Source organism: Chlorocebus sabaeus, chromosome 22 (genome assembly GCF_047675955.1).
Source record: "Chlorocebus sabaeus isolate Y175 chromosome 22, mChlSab1.0.hap1, whole genome shotgun sequence".
Classification (NCBI taxonomy): domain Eukaryota; kingdom Metazoa; phylum Chordata; class Mammalia; order Primates; family Cercopithecidae; genus Chlorocebus; species Chlorocebus sabaeus.
Window position 1 is genome coordinate 46,054,797 of NC_132925.1, and position 25,703 is coordinate 46,080,499.

Genomic DNA, 25,703 nt, shown 5'->3' on the forward strand with positions numbered 1-25,703 from the left:
CTATGGGCCTAGAGAAGATCATCCAGGTAATACAAGTGCACAGAAGTGAAGAGGGGCCGGGAGGAAAACAAATGGGTGCTGGAGTCTGTAGGTTGAGTAGATGTAGATGGGAAAATATTATAGACTGGGACCACAGAAGCCAGAAAGGAAGATGCTTCAAATGAAAGGCCAATTTCAGAGCATGCTGCCAAGAGGCCCAATAAGATAAGGACAGAGACATGACCACTGGATGTGATGACAGGAAGTTTGCTAAAAGCCTGACAATCAGTTTCAAAGAAGTGATGGAGATGGAAGCAGCTGACAGTCAGGTAAGTGTGAAATGGAGGCAAGAAATTAGAAGTAGCATGCAGAATTGTTGTTTTTTTGTAAAGGAGAAAGAAAAATAGGGACCCAGCCAGAAATGCAGCAAGGGTAAGAGAAGGCTTAATTGTTCAAGATGAGAAACAGTGATAAGAATAAGGAAAAAGAAAACTACTAACTGAAGATGGAATATCCTTGAAAAGGTGAAACAAAGTGGGAGATGAGGGAACTCAGCCTCTGAGAAGAGCAAGTACACCTCCTATATCAGAAGAGGATACGAGGGGGCAAATGAGGTTGGCTCTGTAGACTAGGGAGTGGAAACACTGTTTTAACATTATTTGAATACAGACTAATTTATGTAATGAAATGAAATAAGGTAGGATAAAGTGAAAAGTTAGAGAAAAGAAATTGCAAATGCCATGCTGCCTTACCATCACAGGTATGAATTTCCGTAGGAACTTCACACCATGCTGCTCCATGTAGGAACCCACTTTTTCTGCCATTTCTTGGTCGAAGCCACGGAGAAGGATTGAGCGTACCATAACTGTGACATCTAGGCCAAAGCCAGCCAGAAACCCTGCACACTCCAGGGCGACATAAGAGGCACCCACCACTAATGTTTTGCCAGGGCAGTAAGGCAGAGAAAAAAGGTCATCACTGAAAAATAAAAATTAAAAAAAGAATACCTAGGCAGTAAGAATGAAATTAGTTATTCATGTTTCAATGTATAATGGTCTTGTGATGACTGAATTATAATTCAGTGCTTGAATGAAGCAACAGCCTTTTGAAATTTGTAACTGAGTCTGCTGTGGAGAGAATGTGGAACAAGAAGTATACTTCAGTTTTTTCAAAATCAGACCACAAGCAAGATTTTAAAAAATAAAATAGTATAGAAAATATCAGACTATATTATATGTAATAAAAAAAAAAATCCTGTTTGTTTCAGAGGTGTATGTATATGCTATGTGAAGGGGTGTGTGTTTACTTACCTGAACAAAAAAATGTATTTCTTAGTGTGAGTCGGCTCAAAAAAGTTTGCAAGTCATTGCATACATGTCCTGTTTGACCACTAAGGAAAATTCCCATGAAATCTAAGTGTTAAGAAGAGTGGTACTGCTCCTCCCCAGCTGGTTCATTTTTATCATAAGGACACTAAACCCTAGAGCTAACTGTATTTACTTCTTTGTTTTGGCCTGTAAGAAGTTTAGAATGAAATTCCCAGGCTACTTGTAGCAATCACCAAGACACATATGGTATATTTTTGTATATAAATTTTGCCACTGGCCTTATTTACCTGACCTTATATTCTCTGTTTCATTATTTTTAGCTATTTAGCTTCTTGCACTGTATATATTTTCATTTGTTAATTGAAGTCTTCTGTGGAATAAGACAGGAAGTAAATAAACCAGAAACATGTCAACATAATTCAATTTATTAACAGTAAAGTTAAAATGGTCTATTTAACCTTACCTAGTAATACAGTATTCTTTATCTCCTTGGATTCCTAAGTACCGTGGCCTTTCACCCGTTGCTATGACAAACTGTGCAGCAGTATAATAAGTCTCCTGTCCTTTTTTATTGGTCACCTTGAAAAAAGAGAAGTAAACTTCACTTACTCAGCAAACACTACAGAATACCAGACACCCTGGACAAAATAGTTACTACCCTCATGGAGTTTCTCATTCAACAGGAACAGCAGACATGTGAAAAAGTAATAATGTAATGTGATAAGCACAAGCACAGAAAACGTAAGTCTTTATGAAATATTAACCAAAGCCCCATGGTGAGGGTAGGGTAGTGGACTAGAAAGCCAATCAAGGATGTATTAAAGAAGGAGGAGAGATTTTCAAGCAGAGATAAGAAAAGTGAAATGATAGGAGAGGAACGGAGACCTGGAAGACAGAATAACGCACACAAAAGCACATGGGCCCAAAAGGAATTGGTGTTTGAAGACTGGAGAGCAGAGTCGTGTCAGAAGTGACATGAAACAGACTAGAGCCAAGTGCGAGGGCCCTTATGTCATCCTAACAGCTTAGGCTACGGGGAACCAACAAAGGTTGCTCACAATTTTTAATTATACAAATAATTCATAAAAACATTTTCATTTAAAAAAATTCAAATACTTTCGGAGGCCGAGGCGGGCAGATCACAAGGTCAAGAGTTCGAGACCAGCCTGGCCAACGTGATGACACCCCATCTCTACTTAAAAAATACAAAAATTAGCTGGGCATGGTGGTATGCGCCTGCAATCCCAAATACTTGGGAGGCTGCGGTGGGAGAATTACTTGAACCTGGGAGCCGGAGGTTGCAGTGAACCAAGATCACGCCACTGCACTCCATCCTGGGTAACAGAGCAAGACTGTCTCAAAAAACAAACAAACAAACAAACAAAAACACCAAAAAACACAAAAACATTCAAATACTAATGAAGGTATTTAAAGAAGTGTGTTGGCACCTTGAGTGGGATGGAGAACAGAGCCTGGAAAAAGAGCCTTGCTTAGAAGGGCTCTGAAACAGACAAGGAAGTACAGGCTCTGGGGTTAAAGGGAGACTCTGGAGTTTCTTGTCTGCAGACTGGGGATGTGTTAGCATCACTAAACAAGGAGCCACACAATAGGCAGGCTTGGTTGGGGCTTATTCAACCACCTGTGCCAGGCAATTTGAGAAATAAAACATGCATTTCTGCTGTGTTTCATGTAAATAACATAATTCAAATTGGCCCATATAAGGTTTTAAAGGGCTGGCTTTATCTTATTATTATTTTTAACTGACTGAAACACATCATCCAAAATATAGATTATATGGCAAATGATAACAATCGTTAAACCTAGGAATTGAATATTTTGATATTTGCTATGTTATGCTCCCAATTTCCTGTTAAATTAAAAAAATTTAAATAAAATGCTGAAAATAAGCACTGAAGGGTAGCTTTAAATGGACCATACCTCACACGTTTCTGAGATAACAACTGAATACAAAATAATCTAAAATCTTGTGAAGATTATCTCACACTGTGCTAACAAAGTACAAAAATAAACTAGATGATGAGGACAATATCTGATTGTCTGTCATAATTCCAGTGTAAACTGTTTGTGTTCCTCAAAATGATCTCATTTTCCATATGTATTAATCTAATAATAAATACATATTACAAAGATAAAAGTATAAAATACACTAATTCTAATGCTACTTTTATCAATGCTTTTATGAATAATATAGTATTGGAGTTCTAGTTAAGGTTTCATTTTTAGGCAGGATTCCACTAATAAAATTTTGATCTTTTTAGTCTTTTAAACTTTGAACTGCTTAGTTTAAACATGTTCTCTTTTAAGACAGCAATTATTAAATCAAAGGCTAATAATTTTAAATTAAGAGTTCTTTAAAACACAATTTCTTCAAGTTAACCAAACATGTAGAATCAACAAACAATGGGGGAGAAACACACACACACACGCATGGCCGTGTGTGTGTGTGTGTGCACGCCTGTTACACTCCTTAACATGCAACATGAAATTTTAGTTCAAGGCAACTACAAACTGTAAAGAAAGGAGATGAACAAGACAAGAAACTCAAGCAGTACCTTTATTTGATCTAGAACTAGAAATACCATTTGACCCAGCGATCCCATTACTGGGTATATACCCAAAGGATTATAAATCATGTTGCTATAAAGACACATGCACATATATGTTTATTGCAGCCCTACTCACAACAGCAAAGACTTGGAACCAACCCAAATGTCCATCAATGATAGACTGGATTAAGAAAATGTGGCACATATACACTATGGAATACTATGCAGCCATAAAAAAGGATGAGTTCATGTCCTTTGTAGGGACATGGACGAAGCTGGAAACCATCATTCTCAGCAAACTATTGCAAGGACAAAAAATCAAACACTGCATATTCTCACTCATAGGTGAGAATTGAACCATGAGAACACTTGGACACAGGGTGAGGAACATCACACACTGGGGCCTGTCATGGGATGGGGGAAGGGGGGAGGGATAGTATTAGGAGATATACCTAATATAAATGACAAGTTAATGGGTGCAGCATACCAACATGGCACATGTATACATATGTAACAAATCTGCATGTTGTGCACATATACCCTAGAACTTAAAGCATAATTTTAAAAAATTAAAAAAATAAAAAATAAACAGTACCTTTATTTTATGATGTTCAACAAACTCTCCATAGGAATTGACATAGGCCACAGCCTTTTCCCTCAGAGACAACCTGTAGCCCCAGTTTAGAGAGCTGATGTGGTTCTGAATTGCTTTTGTCATCGTCTCCCAGTTGTGCTTCACTAAGAAGAAATAATCAGGGTGAAGATGTTAGGTGAATTTTACCTTCAATGGTAAATTATATATAACTACACGTGAGCCATACTAACAGTGCTTTAAAAATCAAGAAGTAGAAAAGATAAATTAGTAACTTAAATATTTTGTATGCCAGTCATAGTTTATACTCTTCCTATTTTATATTACAAAGAATGTGCAAAAAGCAGAGTTCTGAAAAGAAGAAAACTGGGGAAAAGTCCACAGAGGAGAGAATGGAGAAACTGGCCCTCATGTGGTAATGCCTGCCACGACGTAAGGCAGGAGGCTCACCTCTCCTCGGTGGCACCTCCTAGAACGCTTTCCCACTCCATGGGACCTACTTTACTTGGCCCTTGGATGGGAAGAAGGCCTCAAGTCAGTGAGCTTGGTATATTCACCTCAACAGACTGGTGTGGTTCCACTCTCATTTGGTTCACAGGGCAGGGGTTTCATGACAGTGAATATCTTACATGTCTTTACAACAAATATGGTTTACACTCACCACTGCCAACTGTCTATGTTACAGTGTTTACCCATTCCTTTAGAAGGTGAGGCAGGATTCGGGTGTTGTAATTCCACGTCATCCCTGTATCTTCTAGGTGGGATTTACCACATAGTGTTCACCTTGTCTAAAGATGCCAGATCCTGAAGGTCACCCTGTGCAGCTCTATGTTTATAAGATGCAGGGGTCAGCCCAGCCAGGGCTTTCATCATAACTGGATGAGATCCCCGAAGACAAACCAACAACCTGAGGTCAAGGGTCACATCTGGAAACTTACCCCATCTACCACTGTCAAGAAATGTCCCCCTACTGATCCAGGGGCATGGGATGTTACCATGCAGGAAAGGGAGATGACTGGAGGAGACAGTCAGTGCACAGAGAGGCTTAGCCAATGTCAACACACACAGCCCTTTCTATGATGCCAGTGTACCACAGTCTCCTAAAATTCTGTAACCCAGAATAGTTGTTTTTGTTACTACATTACCTCATCCTCCCATACCCTGTGATGTTGGTTACAATTCCCGAACCTGTCCCAGCGGTGACCACGTCGCCACAATGGCACATATCCTCACATCCTAAAGATACTTCCTCCGCATCCCCCAGAAAAGCTTTTCTTCCATCCCTTAAACTATTTATCCTAAGAATCTTGTCAGCTCAACTAACAGTTCATGTGTCCTTTTGTTTCTTGTTCTTGTTGCAAAAGGCATCTTAGATTAGAGGCTCTCAAATACAGCTCACATCATAATGGGAATCGTGTTCACCTATACAAATCCTAGGACCTGCCAGAAACTATGGAATCAGGAGTGGGACCCCAGAACCTGTACAGCTAAAAAGCTCCTCCTGGAGTTTTTGATATGCCAAATCGATGAACTGGCACTTTGAAACCACCTGTTCTACTGTTTTATTGATGTGTTTAGTCCTGCAACAGTATAACATTTTTAAATACTGAGAAAGGTCACCCTCTATACTTTCTCAAAGGTTGCTTAGCTATTTTCACATATGTATTTTTCAATACAAATTTTAAAATAATCAGCCAATCTCCAAAAAGAAAAAAAAATGTCTCATGGAGATCTTACTGGACTTATATAAAATTTACAAATAATTTTTAAGATACTGTCTTAACAATATTGAGACATCCTCTCTAAAATCATAGTAAATTTGTTATTATGCCTTTATATTCTTTCCTTATATATCCTGTATATTCCTGGTTGAATTTATTTCAAGTTATTTTCATTTTTTCTTACAATTTTCCATTATACATGTGAGTATGTGTATATATGTATATTATACACATCACACACATATATATACACATACACATGTATATATACCTATATACACATAAGCATACACACACACACACACATATTTTAAGAGACAGGGTCTCACTCTGCTGACCAAGCTGGAGTGCCATGGCATGCATGGTCTTGGCTCACTACAGCCTTGACCTCCCAGGTCCAAGCAATCCTTCTGCCTCAGCCTCTCAAGTAGCTGGGACTACAGGCATGAGCCACCATGCCCAGCTGATTTTTCTGTTTTTTATTTTTGTAAAGAAGGGGTCTCACTATGTTGCCCAGGCTAGTCTCGAACTCCTCATCTCAAGCAATCTTCCTGCCACAGCCTCGCAAAAGCAATCAACTTAACTCATTAGTTCTAATATTTCTTGTTTCATCTCTTATATATTCTACATATGTTGTATATAATGTACAACATAACTCATATTATACATTTAAAATATCTTTTTATTACTCCTTTTCCACACTAATCCAAAGCTCTAAACAGTACAGATATCAGTAGTGAATGTCGATTCTTGACTTAATTCAAATACCCCAAGTTCTTCTCCCTTAAGTATTTGCTTCTGACTCTTCACTATGTGAAGAGGTATCTCTTTGTTTTCTAAAGCAGGAATGGGTATGAGATTTGTTTGAAATGCCCTCAGAGCTGAAATCCTGGCCTTCATGCTGATTCTGTGCACTCCTGCTGTGCTATCCTAGGCTGATCCCCGTCCTGCACCCCATGGCGAGCCCTACCCAGTCATGTTTGTTTCTTCGAGACACTACCAGAGATTTACTAATGCTTGTCCTAGAGTTTTGGCACCTCTACAGAGTATAGTTTTCTATTTTTAGACTTTCTGTATTATAGTTATTTCAGCATCCAAAAAAAAGGTGGCTTTTCTAAGTCTAGCTTTCCTAGAACAGTGTGAATCAAACTTGTCCAACCTGTGGCCCACGGGCTGCAGGAGGCCCAGGATGGCTTCGAATGTGGACCAACACAAATTTGTAAATTTTCTTAAAACATGAGGTTTCTTTTGTGATTTTTTTTTTTTTTTTTTAGTTCATCAGCTATTGTTAGTGTATTTTGTGTGTGGCCCAAGACAATTCTTCTTCCAATGTGGCCCAGGGAAGTCAAAAGATTGGACACCCCTGGTTTGAATTATAGAGGAAGTGCCTGTTACTTGTAGATTCGGAAAAATTTACCTGTAATGCTAATGGGACCTTTTGGTGACTGGGTTATTCTTACACAGTGTTTTTTCTTTGATCATTCAAGTCAATTCTGGTCATTTATATTTTCGTAGAAGATATTCCTTGTCATCAAGATATTTAACATTATGACCACTAATTTTTATACTCAATTTGTGGCATCTCTCCCCACCTGTAGTTATACTTCTTTTCTCGTGTCTGATGCTGCGTATCTGTATGAGCTTCTCCCCTTATTTCCTTAATTGGATTTGCCAAACATTTGCCTATTTTATTTGTATTTTCAAATATACTCTTGGTTTTGTTTATCAGTTCTATTTGGGAAGGGAGCTAATATTAATTTCTGAGTTTTTCTGTTTGCTTACTTTTTGTTTATATTCTACCTATCTGATATTAACTACCACTGATATTATTTACATTTTCCTGGTATATTGTTTCCTGTTTAAAAATTTCCCGTCTAAAATTTAAAATAGGAAATTCTTTTCTACTTAAAATGTAAAATTTCCGTATTTTCAACAATTATTTCTTTTGGTTTTAGGTATTTGTCTTAAACATAGCATATGGAAGAATTTTGCCATCGACTAACCCAAAAATCTGGCTCATTCGGCTTTATCCTAATAAGTAATATGACTACTCTTATGTAAGGTATCTTATTTTGTGTTGCTATTTTTGTTTGTTTTAACTTGTAGTTTCATGTTCCTTCCCTTTCTATTCTTTCTTTACTACCTTCTCTTTGTATACTTTCCCTTCTTTTTAAATTTTTACTTGAAAGTTCATTCAGTTTCTAATCTGGAAATTATCTATACATTTTAAACTTATTTTAACCTATATTTCTCTTTTTTTTTTTTTTTTTTTTTTTTTTTTTTGAGATGGAGTCTCGCTCTGTCACCCAGGCTGGAGAGCAGTGGCATGATCTTGGCTCACTGCAACCTCCACCTCCCGAGTTGAAGCGATTCTCTTGCCTCAGCCTCCTGAGTAGCTGGGACGACAGGCGCATGCCACCATGTCTGGCTAATTTTTTGTATTTTTAGTAGAGACAGGGTTTCATCGTGTTAGCCAGGATGGTCTCGATCTCCTGACCTCGTGACCTGCCTGCCTCGGTCTCCCAAAGTGCTCGGATTACAGGCATAAGCCACCGCGCCCGGCCCCTCGCCTCTTTTTTTTTTGGTTTTTGAGGCAAGGTCTCCCTCTGTCGCTCAGGTTGCAGTGCAGTGGTGCATTCTCGGGTCACTGTAACCTCTGCCTCTCTGGTTCAAGTGATTCTTCTGCCTCAGTCTCCCGAGCAGCTGGGATTATGGGCACGCATTACCACGACCAGCTAATTTTTGTATTTTTAGTAGAGACGGGTTTTACCATGTTGGCTAGGCTGGTCTCACACTCCTGACCTCAGGTGATCTGCCCACCTCAGTCTCCCAAAGTGCTGGGATTACAGGTGTGAGTCACTGTGTCCCGTCTAGCCTATATTTCTTTATCAATATCAACAACGTAAGTATCTAGAACATTCTCCCAGAACACAATTTTGGCATCCTTTGACTTCCTCTCTTTTGCTGCTCAGAATCTGTTGACTTCCCTTGGCCCTTTATTGAGTCTATACCTAAATACACCATGTGTTGGCTAGCTAAATATTTCTTAGTCAACCCCCCAAAGCTGACTTAGAAAGCATTTTGGCCAGGCACAGTGGCTCATGTCTGCAATCCCAGCACTTTGGGAGGCCGAGGTGGGCAGATCACCTGAGGTCAGAAGTTCAAGACCAGCCTGGCCAATATGGTGAAACCCCATCTCCACTAAAAATATAAAAATCAGTTGGGCGTAGTGGTGTGCACCTGTAATCACAGCTACTCGGGAGGCTGAGGCAGGAGAATCGCTTGAATGCGGGAGGTAGAGGAACGCAGTGAGCTGAGATCACACCACTGTACTCCAGCTTGGACAACATAGTGAAACTCCTCTATCTCAAAAAAAAAAAAAAAGAAAAGAAAAAAGAAAGCATTTTGTATAGGGGGAACTTTGAGGAAGCTAATTATAAGATTTTACCCATTCAAGGAAATTAGAAAGTATTTAGAAATATTCAGCACTTAGAACAGAATTAACATCAATTGACCCCACAGGGGCAGGGAGTGCAGCAAAGCAATGTGTACAGACATCCTGCTATCTTTTCTCTGAGACTGTAAGACAATGAAGAATAGACAGAAGTAACACACAGAAAGGTCCCCAGCTGGCACAGACCACACAGGTTTGATGTCACCCACACAAGCCACCTCTGCCTGCTGTGTCTCCAACACAGAGTGAGTGCTGTGGTTCACCCTTTACAGCCTCTTCCCTACCAGTGAAGTTTTAGGAGCTTCTCCCCTCTTGGACTCAGTTATTTTTAAAACACTGTATTTATTTTAAAAAGATTCCATAAGTACCTGCCAAGTCAAAATGTGCATAATTCAAATCCCATTCCATTTAGCCTTTCTGCAGCAATTGATTCAGTTAGTGCTCTTTTTAGACTACCTAAGGCCCCAATCATGCCCTTAAGCCAAACCCCTCTTGGCTTCTGTGATTCAACTCTCTTGGTTTTCCTCCTCTTCCTCACCCAGTTACTATAGGTATTAAAATATCTCAGCGTTCTGTCTCTGTTTTCTATGCTTTTCATTTTCCCCAATCCCCCATGTGTTGCTCTCACACTCAGCTCTTGCCTAGCTCTCTTTTGGGAACAAATCCTCCCCATACAGCAAATTCTAACAGGATGTTCCCAAGGCACCTGAAGTACAGTGTCCTAGTAAGATGAAGGATTTAGGGAAAAGAAATATTTTTTCTTTTTTGAGACAAGGTCTCATTCTGTTGCCCAGGCTGGAGTGCAGTGGTACAATCAGAGCTCACTGTAGCCTTGACCTCCTTGGACTCAAGCTATCCTCTTACGTCAGCCTCCCAAGTAGCTGGGACTACAGGTGCATGCCACCATGCCTGGCTGATTTTTCTATTTTTTGTAGAGACAGAGTCTCACTATGTTGCCCAGGCTGGTCTCAATCTCCTGGGCTTAAATAATCCTCTCATCTCAGTCTCCCAAAGTGCTGGGATTATAGGTGTGAGTCACTATGCCTAACCAGAAGAAGGATTTTTGAAAGTGAATAAAACTACCCCAAAATTACACTGCCAAGTAGGGAGGCCTCACTTTATCTACAACCAGCTGATCCTAGCTTGACCTAAAGCTCTCCATTGAGTTGACTGGAGAAATGTGTCCAGCATCAACCCAATATCCTGAACTCAACCCCATCCTGCCAATAAACAAAAGCTGCCTGTGTTTCCTATCTCGGTGAACGGTATTCCATTTCCCCCTAGTCTCTCTTCCTGCATTCTTTCCTCTCCCTCACTCCATATCCTACCATGACCTGGATGCCCTGTCACAATCACCTGGCTATGGTCAGAACCAGGATCATCTATGATGCTTTAAATGTGCACATTCACTGCCCACATCTACCAGATCAAAATCTCTACAGAAAGAGACAAGTGGTTTGTAATTTTTCTGAAAGTCCACAAGACATTCTGATACACAGCCAAGTCTACATCCAACTGGTCACCACATCTGGTCAATTTTATGCCTTCAATTACCCTCCAACCTGACTTCAGTCTTTGCTCAACTCTCTGTCATTTCTTGCCCCCACTTTCCTATCCTTTCCTCTCTTTTCTAAGTTCCTCAGTGCCATCAAAGGTGTGAAAGTTGTCAGAATCAAAATGGAGGAAGTTGTGTAAAAAAAAACCAACTCTCTGACAAACAGAGCTGGGGAAGGCCATGAAGAAAGGGTTTTCTGGTTTCTATGCCTGGTAACGAAATCATCACAAAGACTACAAAAACTACAAACTTGACCAAAGGCCATCACAACTTTACATAAAAATACATCTTCCAGGACATCTGCCCAGCAACTGCCTGTCCAACCTTGGACTTGAGTCACCCTAGTTATTGATCCTTGTAGCCAATGATAATCATTTCAAAACAATCATATCATCTTCCTCATTTTTGTGTAGGAAACCCTTGTCTTCCTTTATGTCCCTGAACATGCACATAGTTTACTATGGCACACATATTCCAGCTGCAGTGCCCAATTCCCAAATAAGCATCATTTTCTTTAGGGAGCTTTTTTCTGCTTGCTACTTAGCTTGACGGTGGGACCTGGAATCATAGCCGTGGCTCATGCTCCTCTCCTGCTTCAACTCCCTTCACCTACTCTTCACTCCAGCTGCTACTAATCCCCCAAAACACCATGCTTCCTCACATCTCCATAGCGTCCATCAAACTGCTTCCAGCATTAAAGGTCCTACTCCTCTGTGACCTTGCGGACGCAGCTCAAGGGTCACATTGTCTGAAGAGCTTTCCCTGACACTCCCCCACCACCCTCAAGGCTACATGGAGCCAATGCTCAAAACAGCATGGCTAATTTGAGTGCACTGAATGGATCTCCTTGTCTCTCTCCCATGGACTACGTGCTGCTTACAGGCAGCTCTGTCTTCCTCACATCTGTATCCTCAGAGCTTGGCCAATACATGTTTACTGGATGAATTTCTTTTCCACTTTTCATTAACCAAAGATATATATAACCATTGAGAAAAAATGTTACAATAACAGATATAATTCAAACAATAACCTTTGCTATTCTATTTTTCTTATACTTGAAAGAAATCTGAAAATAGTGATTATTTAATCTTTTACATTCTGCTAAGAGGGTGGGATTGCTGCAGCTGAGACAACTCCCTCTCTAGGTGGTGAGGTTCACAAGAGCAGGCCCTTTTGCATCCTCTATGCCTGGCTGACACAGTGGCTTCCTAATGAATGTTCATTAAATGAATTACAAACTCAACTATAAAAATATGAATACCAAGTCTTCATCTAAAAAACTCATTTTTTCTTTTCTCTCAATCTATACTTTATATACCATTACTCACCTTGTTGATTATACTCCCAGCCAAATTTCCTTGAGTCACACAATGCCTGCCCCAAAAGGGCAGCCTGATGCATCAATTTCTTAGGAATACAACCTACATTTACACAAGTGCCACCAAGACCTGAGAAAGAAAATAAGTATTAATGCTTCTTTGTGTGTCTAGTTTCACACATCTGCAGTCATATTATATTAAAACATGTGGAAATGACAAGCACAATGGTAGGGGGGATAATACCCTACCCCAAAATAAGACACAAGGGATTAACCCAAATTTTCTGACCACAGGTCCACAGAAGAGACCCAAGGATGAGTAAAAATACAGATGTGCATGTGAGAAGTTTTCTGGGCACAGAGTTCAAAACTTTCACTTCAGTCTGATCCACAGAGATCAGAATGATCTAAGATTAATTAGATATGTACTACACCAGCCCTGTACTCTCCATAACTCTGACTCCTCGGAGTCACGTCTTCAACTGCAAGCTTCCTGGTCACATTTACTCTGAGTCCTTAACAACAAAAAATGGATTATGCAAAACGGAGTTCCCCTTTGCAGGGCAGGTCTCAGATTCTCTCTGACTGCAGTGTCTTCTGGTATGCCAGATAAGTAGGATTATTTCTGGACAAGAAAGGGAGAAAGGGAGGAGAAAAAAAGGAAAGAGGCCAGGGTGAGGGACAAAAAACAAGGGTACACACACCACAAGAACATTATGAGAAAAATCAAGGTAGATTAGCTTTTGTATATAAAATTCTAGGCTATAACCTTCTGAGTAAGTTTGAATTTTAAAAATTGATTTTCACACTTTATGTGAAAAAATCTGCCAGAAATTTTTTTCTAGCAGAAAAGAGAAGACACACTCGAGTTGGGTAACTGAAGGATTAACAGAGAAATTATCACAAAGGTGTAAGCAGGAAGAGCAAAAAGGGATAGAATAGTTCCCTAAACTAGTGACAGCAGGGTACCACTGGCAGCCCCATGTGAAGGGGCAAGGAGACTGACTTCCACCACCCAGAGGGAGCCGGCCATCCAATGGAGGGGGTGGCCTTCCACAGGAAGATGCAGGGACCCAGCAGGGAAGAAGCCAGGGGAGTAAAATCCCAACTCCACTCTCCCTCTGCCCTCTTCCCATTACTCCAAAGTGGCCAAGCTGCCTCAGAAGCCAGAGGGCAAGGCTGCCAACAGATCAGTCTTATGGGGCGTAGAGCAGGGCAGAGGCAGAGGGGGAATGCATTTAAAGAATAAATGGAAAACATCCAGCACAAAATCTATGTGCTCTTTTCACTGTGGAAAAACAACATGGAAAGGTGAGTGCTCTAGTCTACAGTAGACAGCAGTCATAGAGCTGGTCATTGGTCTCGTTAAGCTAAACTGTAATTATTATATACACTCACTCCATCAGCTATTGTGCAGCTAATATAGTCAATTATGAAACCGACACAGAAACAAAGAAAAATGTTTCTGGCAAACTTATGTGATCACGACACAGTATATACACTGTGACCTCAACTATGTGACATGCATGCAAAAAAATACTATGGCAGAAGTGCTGAAATACTGGGGTCACGGAATCTTTTTTTCTTTTTGTAAAATCTTCCTTACTAATGTTTATATTATCTTTCCAATATCACTGCTTGTTAACTATATCCTCACTAAGACTCAGTTTCTTTTTTTAAATTTTTTATTTTTTTGAATAGAGACAAGGTCTCACTATATTTCCAGGCTAGTCTGGAACTCCTGGGCCTCTCAAAGTGCTGGGATTACAGGCATGAGAATCTGGGCCAGGCCTAGACTTGCCTGTTTTCTTATCCAAGAAACAGGCGAGTTATACCTCTTGAGATTGTTGTGAGGATTAAATGAGATTACATAAAGCAAGCAACATATGTAAAGAGCAGAGAGGAACAACAGAGAAAAACAGCTTACCCCAGGATGTGCCCTGAGGTGACGGGACAACAAAGTCTAGCACCATAACTTTCTTTCCCAAAATGGCAGCTTCCTACAAACAAACAACAACAACAAAAATTACGTATAAAGATCTTGTCACTTTCCTGACACTCCCTCAATTTTTGTCTTCCCTAAAAAACTGTTTTTGTGTGACACACAATCTTTTACCTGAATTACACCAGCTATTACAACAAAAGCTTAAACTGTAACAGTAATTTTTTTTTAAGTAGCAGAAAAAATGACTATGGCAATCATCAGGAAGATTATCTACGAGTTTCATTTCTACGTTCATACCTTCGCACATGAAAGGCCGCCAGAACCACCACCAACAATGATGAGATCATAATCATATGCTGAATCTTCCTGAAGGAGCTTCTGTAACAAACCACTCTGATATGCCTATGGTTTAATTACAGGAGAAAGAACACTGCAGAATTTAAAGTTTTACAGCTGTTTATGTATACCCTATGTTTAACTAGTATGGATTTCTTTTATAAAAATCTTAGGAACAATCTATAATTAATCTAAGTTAGAACTGTAAATTTATCTGGATGCTATTTAAAAATAGGGTCCAACTAGTTAAAACTTATACCAAAGTACATATGTTTTTGTCCCTTCTGACACCTGACAGCTAGGCCTGTGTCAAATAACCTAGAAGGCTGTGGCTCTGTATCAATGTAAAATGAGGTCATTTTCCTTGGTCTAATTATCAAAATGTTATAGTCAAGTGCAGTGGAATAGCCAAGTATCATTTTTCAAGATCCTTGCTCACTTGTGCTAGTCTTCATTTTGAAAACAATTCTTATGCATTATCAGCAAATTTTGTCATAGCTTCTCATAAATCGATCTAACCTTCGTAGTTACACTGGTGAGCTTCCTATACAACACCAACATCTCACATTTTCTTTCAGCAACAGTCATGAGGCTGGCCCTGGGCCGTATCCTCTTGCTCATTTGGCCCTCCTTGTGATCAGAAGTAGCTTAGATGATGTTAGAGGTTCGATGTGTGATTTAGCAACAGTTTTCTTTATGCCAAGTCAGTTGCTCACTCCCATTACCTTGGCTTTAGACAAATACCATGATCAAACTAGCCCTTCCTAAACAGATGCTTCATAACTACGTGGATTCACCAGATGCCATGTGTTCCCATGAAGAATGGGTGCCCAAGAAGGTTCTGGGGACATTCTAAAAAGGGCCCCTCTGGCCTCCTTACTTTTAGGTACCCTTAGGGAAATCCACCTCCTCAGGCTCTGCCATCCAAAAAATATCTTTCTGTCTTGAAATAACAGAATTGCTCTCTCTGCATCTATAGATTTGTTCTTGGACATTATTTTCCAAGCTAGGATTGGCAAGACAAGCACTTCAGAAGGTGTTTAGTGGCTATAACTACAGGACTTAACCACTATGTGCACTAGGTTATAAATTCTAGGACTAATAAAGCAGATTGTTACTGCATAAGGATGCTGATCATAGATTAACACACAACGTAGACGATTGTTTTTCTCCACAAAATTATAATTCTTAATTAAAGCCTCAAATACAACTATTTAATCAATCACTGATTACTCATATTGTATACACATATAAAGGATATGACAGAGTAGAATTTTAATAAAAGTGAATAATTATAAAATAAGGACCTTATTTAATAAACATCAATTTTTATCTATCCCTGCTTACCTAACAACTCCTATTCATTTGTAGCATTCTAGGAATCAAAATATCAAAAGTCATAGGCCTTTGGAAACTACCACAAAGTTGGCAGTCTTTACAGGAAATCTAATTGCCCTAGACAAGAATGTCAGTGTTGACCTCTTTTTACTGGACAAACAGTAATGCTATCTCTCCCCATCAGGAGGAAAAGACCTGGGATGTCTCCAGGGTGGTTTGTCCTGGTGCCCTCACACAAAAATCCTAGCTTCTGAAGTTCAGGCTGGTAGAAAAGCTAATTTCCCTTAAAGCGATCAGTATTATCTGACTGATAATTATCCTATATGCTTCATTTCATAACTTCCAAAAGATGAGTGGACTCCTAAAAACCATTTTCTCCTCCTTTAAATACTTTTTAAAAATGTGAACAAATAGCATTGAAGAACATATAATACTATTATTACCTGGAAAGTTTGGTCACATCCACCTACATGCACTTTATTCACAAAAACATTGGGCACAGTTTTCTGATTAGTGATTTCTGACAGCACTTCTTGAACCTTGGCCCCATCATCTGAAGAAGAAAATAACTATACATAAAAACACTGAAAAGAGTTCCAAATCTTTGTGAGTTCAACTAAAGTGTTACAACACTCAAATGTTCACATGTACATACCCATAACAGGTCAGTGTGTTATATAACTTTATGAAATGATAACTCAAGAGGTGAAAACATCCATGCTTTTAAAGAAAATCTTAAAAAATAAAGATCTACTTATTCCTTTAAAGATAAGGAATAAAGACAAAGATAAACTCTTCAAAATTAGATTTTGATATATTATTCAGTGACTATGCCAAGACAAACAGATAAGAGCCCTCTTTAAAGAGCAAATATCAAGATAAAATCTGCTGTAACAATAACTCAGAAAATACTTCTTACAATTACATTTGAAAACTGTTTATGATCATAGTCCAATATTTATCTTCCATCCCTAAAAATAAAACTGGTCCATGACTACTTAAGACTACCTTATTGGTATGCCCTTTAGAAAAGTCTCCAAGATTCAAGAGCATTTCACTCAATAAGGCAACTTGGTTAAAATGAGTCAGTGAGGTTCTATGAAGGCAGAAATCAAACTTGTTCAGTTCATCACCATGCCCTCACCCCTGAAAAGCTCCTTATGTGTAAAGTGCTCAACTAATATTAGATGTATGAATGCCAAGAATTCAAAAGTATAAAGCTAAAAACTTAACACACTCTCCCTGGTGGATGACACAGCCAGGAAATGCGAGCGGATCCTTTTCGTTTGTTACAGTTTAATCTATTCTGCTAGAGAGCTGGCAGATACATCTGAAATGCCTCAAGTACTTCAAAGGGAGCAGCTTATATATCTTCCTCCCACTCCCTTCCCTCAAATATGGAAAATGTATAAATAAAAAACCTACACCAACTTATCTGCCACATAAGAGTTCATTTTCTGCATGGCTGAATGTAGACAAAAATGCCTCATTTAACCCGAAGACAAGAGTAATCTGAATTGAACAAAGTAAATGGAAAGCAGTCAATCTTGTTGGCATTTATTATAAACAACACCGTATAGTAACTGGTCTACTTACCAACTTGATCAAGTTCCAAGACGTTACATTCGACTCCCAAAGAAGAAAAGAGTTCTTTCACCTGTAACAAAAATTTAGCTAAGTTTCACTCTCACAAAAGATTCAACAGCTGTGAAATATGAACATAGTAATGAGAGATGTCAAAAATAAATGTTCTGGAGGAACAGCAGTTCTAGCTGATGGGTGGTTTTTGTTTTTGTTTTTGATTTTTTTCCTTTCCTCTACACATTTTCCCAGAATAATCTCAGGCCATCCCTTGCCTTCTTTTTACCGTCTCTTATGACTTTCAAATCTACAACTTTTGCCCAAATCTCTTTTCTGAACTCAAGATAGGCAGTATCTATTTTCCACCTGTGTGTCCCACAGGCATTTCACAGGCAACATACCCACAATACTACTCCTTTCCTTCCACATACCTTTTCCTCTTTCTGTGTTTCCTTTCAACAGTCATTAAATCATTCAACAAATTTTTATACATCAAACACTTTGAATGGTTCATCCACATTTCTAAGTACTCAAAAGAAAACAAGGAATAAGATACAATCTCTACCCTTTAGTAGGGGAAACAGACAAGTGACAATTTATAGCACCGTCTCCAGTTGATTAAATAAGAGCAACTACAGCCTTGCTACTCACGCAAACAGAGGGCACAGGAACAGAAGAACAGCATCACCCAGGAGCTTACCAGACATGCAAAATCAGGACCTATAGCAGGATCTGTACCTTAACGACTGCAGAGCTCTAATTGGGAATCATTTTTATGCCTCCCTCTCAGGGAACATCTTCCTATCCCATATGAACTCCTCAGTCATTCACTGTCATTACAAAATTTTAGCAATTCTCTGTTGAACTGGTTCATCTTTCTAGTTCCCCATAGTTGCTATCTTAATCTGAGCCATCAACATTGACTACTGGAAATTCTCAGTAATATCCTACAAGTTATTTCTGCACCAGCTTTGTCCTCTCTACTTCTGAAAATTACATCCAAAGTGGTCATTTAAAACCACTTTTCACCACTTTACTCAAAAGCCTTCAGTGTCCTCAGCCCTCAAGGTAAGATCTAAAGGTTCCACTTTCAGAATGGAAGTGTGAACAGGGGAAAACTGGGGAAAATTATTTAAAACAACCACTAGAAACTATCTGGAAAGTTCCTACAGGCATTGAGCAAATGAAAAAACACTTATTCAAGAAAATATACTAAATCGCAATTAAAACATGGAGAAGCTATGCCATTTGCACCCCAATCCACCCCTTCCCTCCCATGCCCTGGAGCAGCTGATGGGAGCTCCACTCCAAGTGAGTGTGGTCCAAAAAAACCAGGCTCCCTAACCCTAACCAGGAAGAAGACAGTGATGCTTTCACCACTTCTTTTTTTTTTTTAACTTTTAAGTTCAGGGGTACATGTGTAGGTTTGTGATACAGGTAAACTCATGCCACAGGGGTTTGTTGTACAGATTATTTTGTCACCCAGGTGTTAAGCCTAGTACCTATTAGTTATTTTTCCTGATCCTCTCTTTCCTCCCACTCTGCACCCTCAGGTAGGCCCCAGTGTCTGCTGTTCCTATCTATGCATCCATGTGTTCTCATCATTTAGCACCCACTTATAAATGAGAACATGCAGTGTTTGGTTTTTTGTTCAGAATTAGTCTGTTTAGGATAATGGCCCCCAGCCCCATCTATGTTCCTGCAAAGGATATGATCTCATTCTTTTCTATGGTTGCATAGTATTCCATGGTATATATGTATAACATTTTCTTTATCCAGTCTATCATTGATGGGGGTTGGGTTGATTCCATCTCTTTGATATTATGAAGAATGCTGCAATGAACATGCACATGCATATATCTTTATGATAGAATGATTTATATTCCTTTGGGGATATACCCAGTAATGAGATTGTGGGGTTTACCCTTCTATTCAAAATAGTAGTACTGCAGCTGAGAACAGTGGCTCACACCTATAATCCCAGCACTTTGGGAGGCCAAGGCAGGAGGACCGCTTGAGCCCAGGAGTGTGAGACCAGCATTAGCAACTGAGTAAGACCCCATCTCTACAAAAAAAAAAAAAAAAAAAAAAATAGCCAGGCATGATGGCACATGCCTGTAGTCCACGTACTCTGGAGGCTGAGGTGGGAGGATTGCTGAAGCCAAGAAGTTTGAAGCTGCAGTGAGCCATGATCACATCACTTCAAGATCACTTCAAAGATACAAGATTACTGTATCTTTATAGTAAGGTTTGAAGAACTCAGGAAGCATGAGTTCTTCCACTTTGTTCTTCTTTACAAGACTGTTCTGGTTATTCAGGGTCTTTTGAAATTCCATATAAATTTTAGGATGGATTTTTCTATTTCTGCAAAAAAGATCATTGGGATTTTGATAAGGATTGCATTAAATCTGTAGATTGCTTTGGGTACTACCGACATCTTTGCAGTATAAAATCTTCCAATCCATGAACATGGGATGTTGCTATTTGTTGCTATCTTATTTAATTCCTTTCAGCAACATTTGTGGTTTTCAACATCCAAGTCTTTTGCTTTCTCAGTTAAGTTTCTTCCTAAGTATTTAGTTCTTCTTGCTATTATAAATGAAAATTTTTTTCTCAATTTCCATTTTGGATTGTTCGTTATTGGTATACAGAAAATCAACTGATTTTTGTGTGTTGATTTTGTACAACGCAACTTTGCTGAATTTCTTTATTTCAACAGTTTTGGTGTGTGTGCATCTGTGAAATCTTTAGGTTTTCTACACATCAGATCATGTTGTCTGTGAACAGAGATAATTTAACTTATTTTCCAGTTTCGATGCCTTTTATTTCCTTTTCTCGTGGTATTGCTCTGGCTAGGACTAATAGTACTTTATTGGAGGGGGACAGGGTCTTGCTGTGTCACCCAGGCTGTTGTGAAGTGATCAGGAAAAATAACTAATAGGTACTAGGCTTAACACCTGGGTGACAAAATAATCTGTACCACAGATACAGTAAGTTCTTCAAACCTTACCACAAAGATACAGTAATCAAAACAGTGCCGTACTGGCATAAAGACAGGCTTACAGACCAAGGAAGAGACCAGGGAGCACAGAAATAAAGCCTCACATATACAGGGAAATGATTTTTAACAAGGGTGCCAAGAACATTCAATGGGGAAAACATCATTTGTCTTTTCAACAAATGATGCTGAGAAAACTGGCTGTCCACTAACAAAAGAATGAAACTGGACCCTTACCTAACACCGTGTACAGAAATTAACTCAAAATGGATCAAAGACCCAAAAGTCAGAGCTAAAACTATAAAACTCTTAGAATAAAACATAAGGCAAAAGTGTCATGACACTGGCTTTGGCAATGATTTTATGGATATGATCTCAAAGGCACAAGCAACAAAAGAAACAACAGACAAATAGCACCTCACAAAAATTTGAAATTCTTGGTCATCAAAGGACAGTATCTACTCAGGAGGCTGAGGTAGGAGGATCATTGAGTCCAGGAGTTCGGGGCTGTAGTGCATTTTGATCATACCTGTGAATAGCCACGGCACCCCAGCCTGGGCAACATAGCAAGATGCCATCTCTTAAAAAGAAAAGAGGACATTATCAACTGAGTAAAGAGGTGACCCAAGGAACTGAATAGGATATTTGCAAATCACATATATGATAAGGGATTAATATCTAGATTATATAGAGTACTCCTAAAACTCAAGAACAAAAAGTTAAAACCCCAACTTAAAAATGGGCAAAGCAGTTGAATAGGTATGTCTTCAAATAAAAGATACAAATGGCCAATAAGCACATGAAAAGTTGTTCATCATCACTAATCTTTAGTGAAACGTGAATCAAAACCACAATGAGATAACACTTCACATGCATTAGGACAAGTATTATTTTTAAAAACACAGAAAATAACAAATGTTGGTGAGGATGCAGAGAAACTGGGAACCTTGTGCACTTTGGTGGGAATGTAAAATAGTGCTGCCACTATGGAAAACAGAATGACAGTTTCTCTAAAAATTACAAATAGAAATAGCATATAATCAAGCAATTCCATTTCCAGGTATGTATCAAAAGGAATTGAAAGCAGAGACCCAAATAAATATTTGTACACCCATGTTCATAGAAACAATATTCATAATAGCCAAAAGGTGGAAGCAATGCAAGTGACCATTGACAGATAAATGGATAAACAAAATGTGTTATATACATACAGTGGAATATGATTCAGTCTTAAAAAAAAAAGGAAATTCTGACACATGCTACAACATGGTTGAATGTTCAGGACACTACTCTAAGTGAAATAAACCAGACACAAAAAAACAAATACTGTATGACTCAACTCATATGAGGTACCTAGAGCAGTCATATCCATAGAGACAGAAAGTAGGATGGTGGTTGTCAGGGGCTGGGAGAAGGAGGAAAAGAGAGTAAGTGTTTAATGGGTATAGAATTTCAGTTGAGGAAGATGAAAAAGTTCTGTGGATGGATGCTGCGATGGTTGCACAACAATGTTCATGTACTTAGTGCCACTGAACGCTACACTAAAAAATAGTTAAAATGGTAAGTTTTATGTTATGTGTATTTTATCACAATTTTTTAAAAAAGCGAACCAATGGTAATATAAATTTGTAATTCACAAATGTATTGAATTCATACAGGACTGGGGAAACATGACTTAAAATTAATGTGAGGAAAGTACTTCTAAAAGTCAGGACATTTTATTCACTGTTCAGTTTGCATTATTATCTTACATCTGTCCTTTAACATTGACTTTCCAACTAGTCTAGCTGCCTCTACACTGAGTCTAGTTTTATATGATGGCTAGATTTCAAATCACAGGTCAAATGCTGCTCACAAGTGTGAGATGACTTTTCTTTGCCATATCATTAAGTTCACACTTATTAGCAAGCATTTTAAGACCTCCTTGGCCAGGCATGATGGCTCACGCCTGTAATCCCAGCTCTTTGGGAGGCCAGGCAGGTGCATCACTTGAGTGCAGGTGCCCGAGACCAGCCTGGGCAACACGGTGAAACACTGTCTCTACAAAAAATATAAAAATTACCCAGGTGTGGTGGCATGCGCCTGCAGTCCCACCTATTTGGAAGGCTTACGTGGGAGGATCACTTGAGACCGGGAGGCAGAAGTTGCAGTAAGTCAAAATCAAGCCACTGCACTCTAGCCTGAGCAACAGAGCAAGACCCCATCTCAAAAAAACAAAGACCTCCCTAAATCACCTTTGAAACTAAATTTCCAGACATTTTCCAATGAATCTTCCTAATTCCCTTGCATATACCTTGTGCTCAGCCATACTATTTTCCTTTTATCATTATCTATCTTTGCTGATACTAGTTTCTTAACTAGATGCTCTTTCTTACCTACAGACTAACTTATCCCTCAAGGACCGACTTACGTGGCATTTTCTTAGACTGTTCTGATCCTCCACAGAAGCCACTATTTTATCTCTTATTCCCACAACTCTCGTTTTTCTTACGCACTTCTTTCTACACATGCAAGCGGGTTGATTACAGCTCAATTAGACTATGAGTTTACAGGAGGCAAGACCAAGGTTTATTCATTTCTGTGTCTCTGCAACACTAAGCACCCAATGACACTTACTGAATGCCATTAGCAGCCCAATCAAGAAACAATCTCTCTCCTTGACTCTGCAAGGATAAGGACACATGTGGAATATGGTGTCTAATTTTGGGAGATACATTTAAGAGGTTCATGGGCAAAAAAAAAAAAAAAAAGAAAAAAAAAACCTGTACAATCAAGTTAGTGAGCGGCCACATGTAAAGACGGACATGTAAGAAAGCAGGCTACTCAGTCGAGCAAGAAAAACACTTGGCAAAAGTATTGGAAGATCTGCCCTCCAAGCAGAAGCAAAGTTCTTAATTCTGTCCACTGGAGCAATGCTCACCTCCAAGAATGAAAAAACATTTCAGAGAGGCAGACTTTGCTTCACTTAAAAAAATTCCAACAATCAGAGCTGTCCAAATATGTAATGGGACTCAAAATCGTGGCCACATTACTGAAAATGTTAACACATACAGAATAGAGGATCATTTGTCCTAAGATTTTCTGTATCAGCAAAGGTTTGAAATAAGATAAAAATAATTTTATCTTAAAATTATTTAAGATAATTCACCCTATATTATGTGCCTGACACTACTGTCTAGGCCGCAGTAATACAGCAGTAATTCTGACACAATTCTGATCTCTTGGTATTTATGCAAACTACAAAGGACAACTCTTAAGAAATATAGATAGAAACAGACCCCAGAAACAGTCCAACACATACATGAGAACCTGATCAATGATGAGTGAGTATACAAACTAGTGTGGAAAGGATAGGGTCTCCAAAAAAAGGAAACAGGAACACCTGGTAAGTCACAAAGAAGAAAACAAATTGGATCCCCACTCGTATTACCAATATCAATCCCAGGTAGATGTCAAGAAGGTGGGTATGAAAAGCACACTACTCACTACTCAATTTTCAGGAGCTAAAACAGGAGAATATCTTTATGATCTCTGAATAGAAACAGATTTCCTAAATAAGACACCAAAAGCAAGCCATAAAAGGAAAAGAATGATAGAAGCAAATACATTAAACTTACAAACTTCAGTTAATGAAAAGATTCTTATATTAGTCTGTTCTCCCATTGCTATAAAGAAATATGAGACTGGGTAATATATAAAGAAAAGAGGTTTAATTGGCTCATGCTTCTGTAGACTCTACAGGAAGCATGATGCTGGCATCTCCTTGGCTTCTGGGAAGCCTCAGGAAACTTACAATGATGGCAAAAGGCAAAGGCAAAGCCAGCACTTCACATGGCCAGAGCAGGAGCAAGAGAGTTGGGTGGGGAGATGCTACACTTTTAAATGACTAGATCTCATGAGAACTCACTATCATGAGGACAGTACCAACGGGATGATACTAAACCATTCATGAGAAATTCACCCCCATGATCCATTCATCTCCCACCAGGCCTTACCTCCAGCATTGGGAATTACATTTCAATATTTGGTTGGGGACACAGATCCAAACCATATCAATCCCATAAAAAGAGTGAAAAAGGAGGCTAAATCTGACAGATTTTCTACAGCAGCAGGTCCTCAAATAACATTATTTCATTACAACAGTGATTAAAAAAACTATTCCCAGCCAGAGCCACTGTCAAGTGGAGTTTGCACCTTCTCTTCATGTTTCCTCCAGGTACTCCAGTTTCCTCCCACATCCCAAAGATGTGCATGTTAGGCTAATTGGTGTATCTACATTTTCCCAGTCACAGAAAGTGTGGGTGTGTGTGCAAGTGCACCTGCAATGGGATGGTGTCCCAGCCAGGTTTGGATCCCGCCTAGCACTTGCAATCCTAAAATGGAGTAAATGGGTTGGAAAAGGAATGAATAAGCAAATATAAATTATTGCCAAATAAAGCTTCATAAAGTAGACAATAATCATATAGACGCAAACAATAACGAATGCAGTAGGAGAGCACCCAACAGTGTACCCTCCATATTTCTGATTTTGTTTTTGAACTCCCCAGTGGCACAAGGTGCTCCTTAAAATCCTGCTTTGCAAACATTTTTTGATTTCACCCACTACCATTAGAACCCAACCTCTCCTGATTCACCAGAAATTGGGTAAATAATTTTCTTCCTTGCTCTCATTAATCTCTCTTAAATGTATGTATAGTTCACATTTATTTCAATGTTTAATACTAGACATGTTTTGGGTCTTTATTTAAAAGTTTGGTGATTTTTTATTTTTGTGGTCAGAAATATGCCATAGGAACTTAACTCTTACTTCTAGCCTACAATAAAACTGGTTTTGTTACACGTCATTTCGCTTAAGGTTGGTTTCCAAGAACCTATCAACAATGTTGAGTGAGCACTTACTGTATACATAACCAAAGGATAAGCATCCTAAATACATAAAGAACACCTACAAGTCTAGTACAAACAACTAAAATCCGCTGCATAGGAAAATA

General features: G+C 39.0%; 1 protein-coding gene across 4 annotated transcripts in view; it reads right to left on the reverse strand.

The window, feature by feature from the left end:
- Window positions 1-25,703, reverse strand: part of TXNRD3 (thioredoxin reductase 3) — a 50,204-nt gene that overhangs the window by 22,772 nt on the left and 1,729 nt on the right. For 2 of the 4 annotated variants that reach the window (XM_073009803.1, XM_073009801.1), the window contains exons 2-10: window positions 21,242-21,292; window positions 17,730-17,790; window positions 16,577-16,686; window positions 14,757-14,861; window positions 14,442-14,514; window positions 12,525-12,644; window positions 4,470-4,612; window positions 1,771-1,886; window positions 732-957 (exon numbers count right to left, since the gene is read on the reverse strand). In XM_073009803.1, the coding sequence (XP_072865904.1) occupies window positions 732-957; window positions 1,771-1,886; window positions 4,470-4,612; window positions 12,525-12,644; window positions 14,442-14,514; window positions 14,757-14,861; window positions 16,577-16,686; window positions 17,730-17,790; window positions 21,242-21,292 (1,005 nt within the window). The remainder of the gene's footprint in view (window positions 1-731; window positions 958-1,770; window positions 1,887-4,469; window positions 4,613-12,524; window positions 12,645-14,441; window positions 14,515-14,756; window positions 14,862-16,576; window positions 16,687-17,729; window positions 17,791-21,241; window positions 21,293-25,703) is intronic. The other 2 variants (XM_073009802.1, XM_038003449.2) reach the window with 1 other exon arrangement.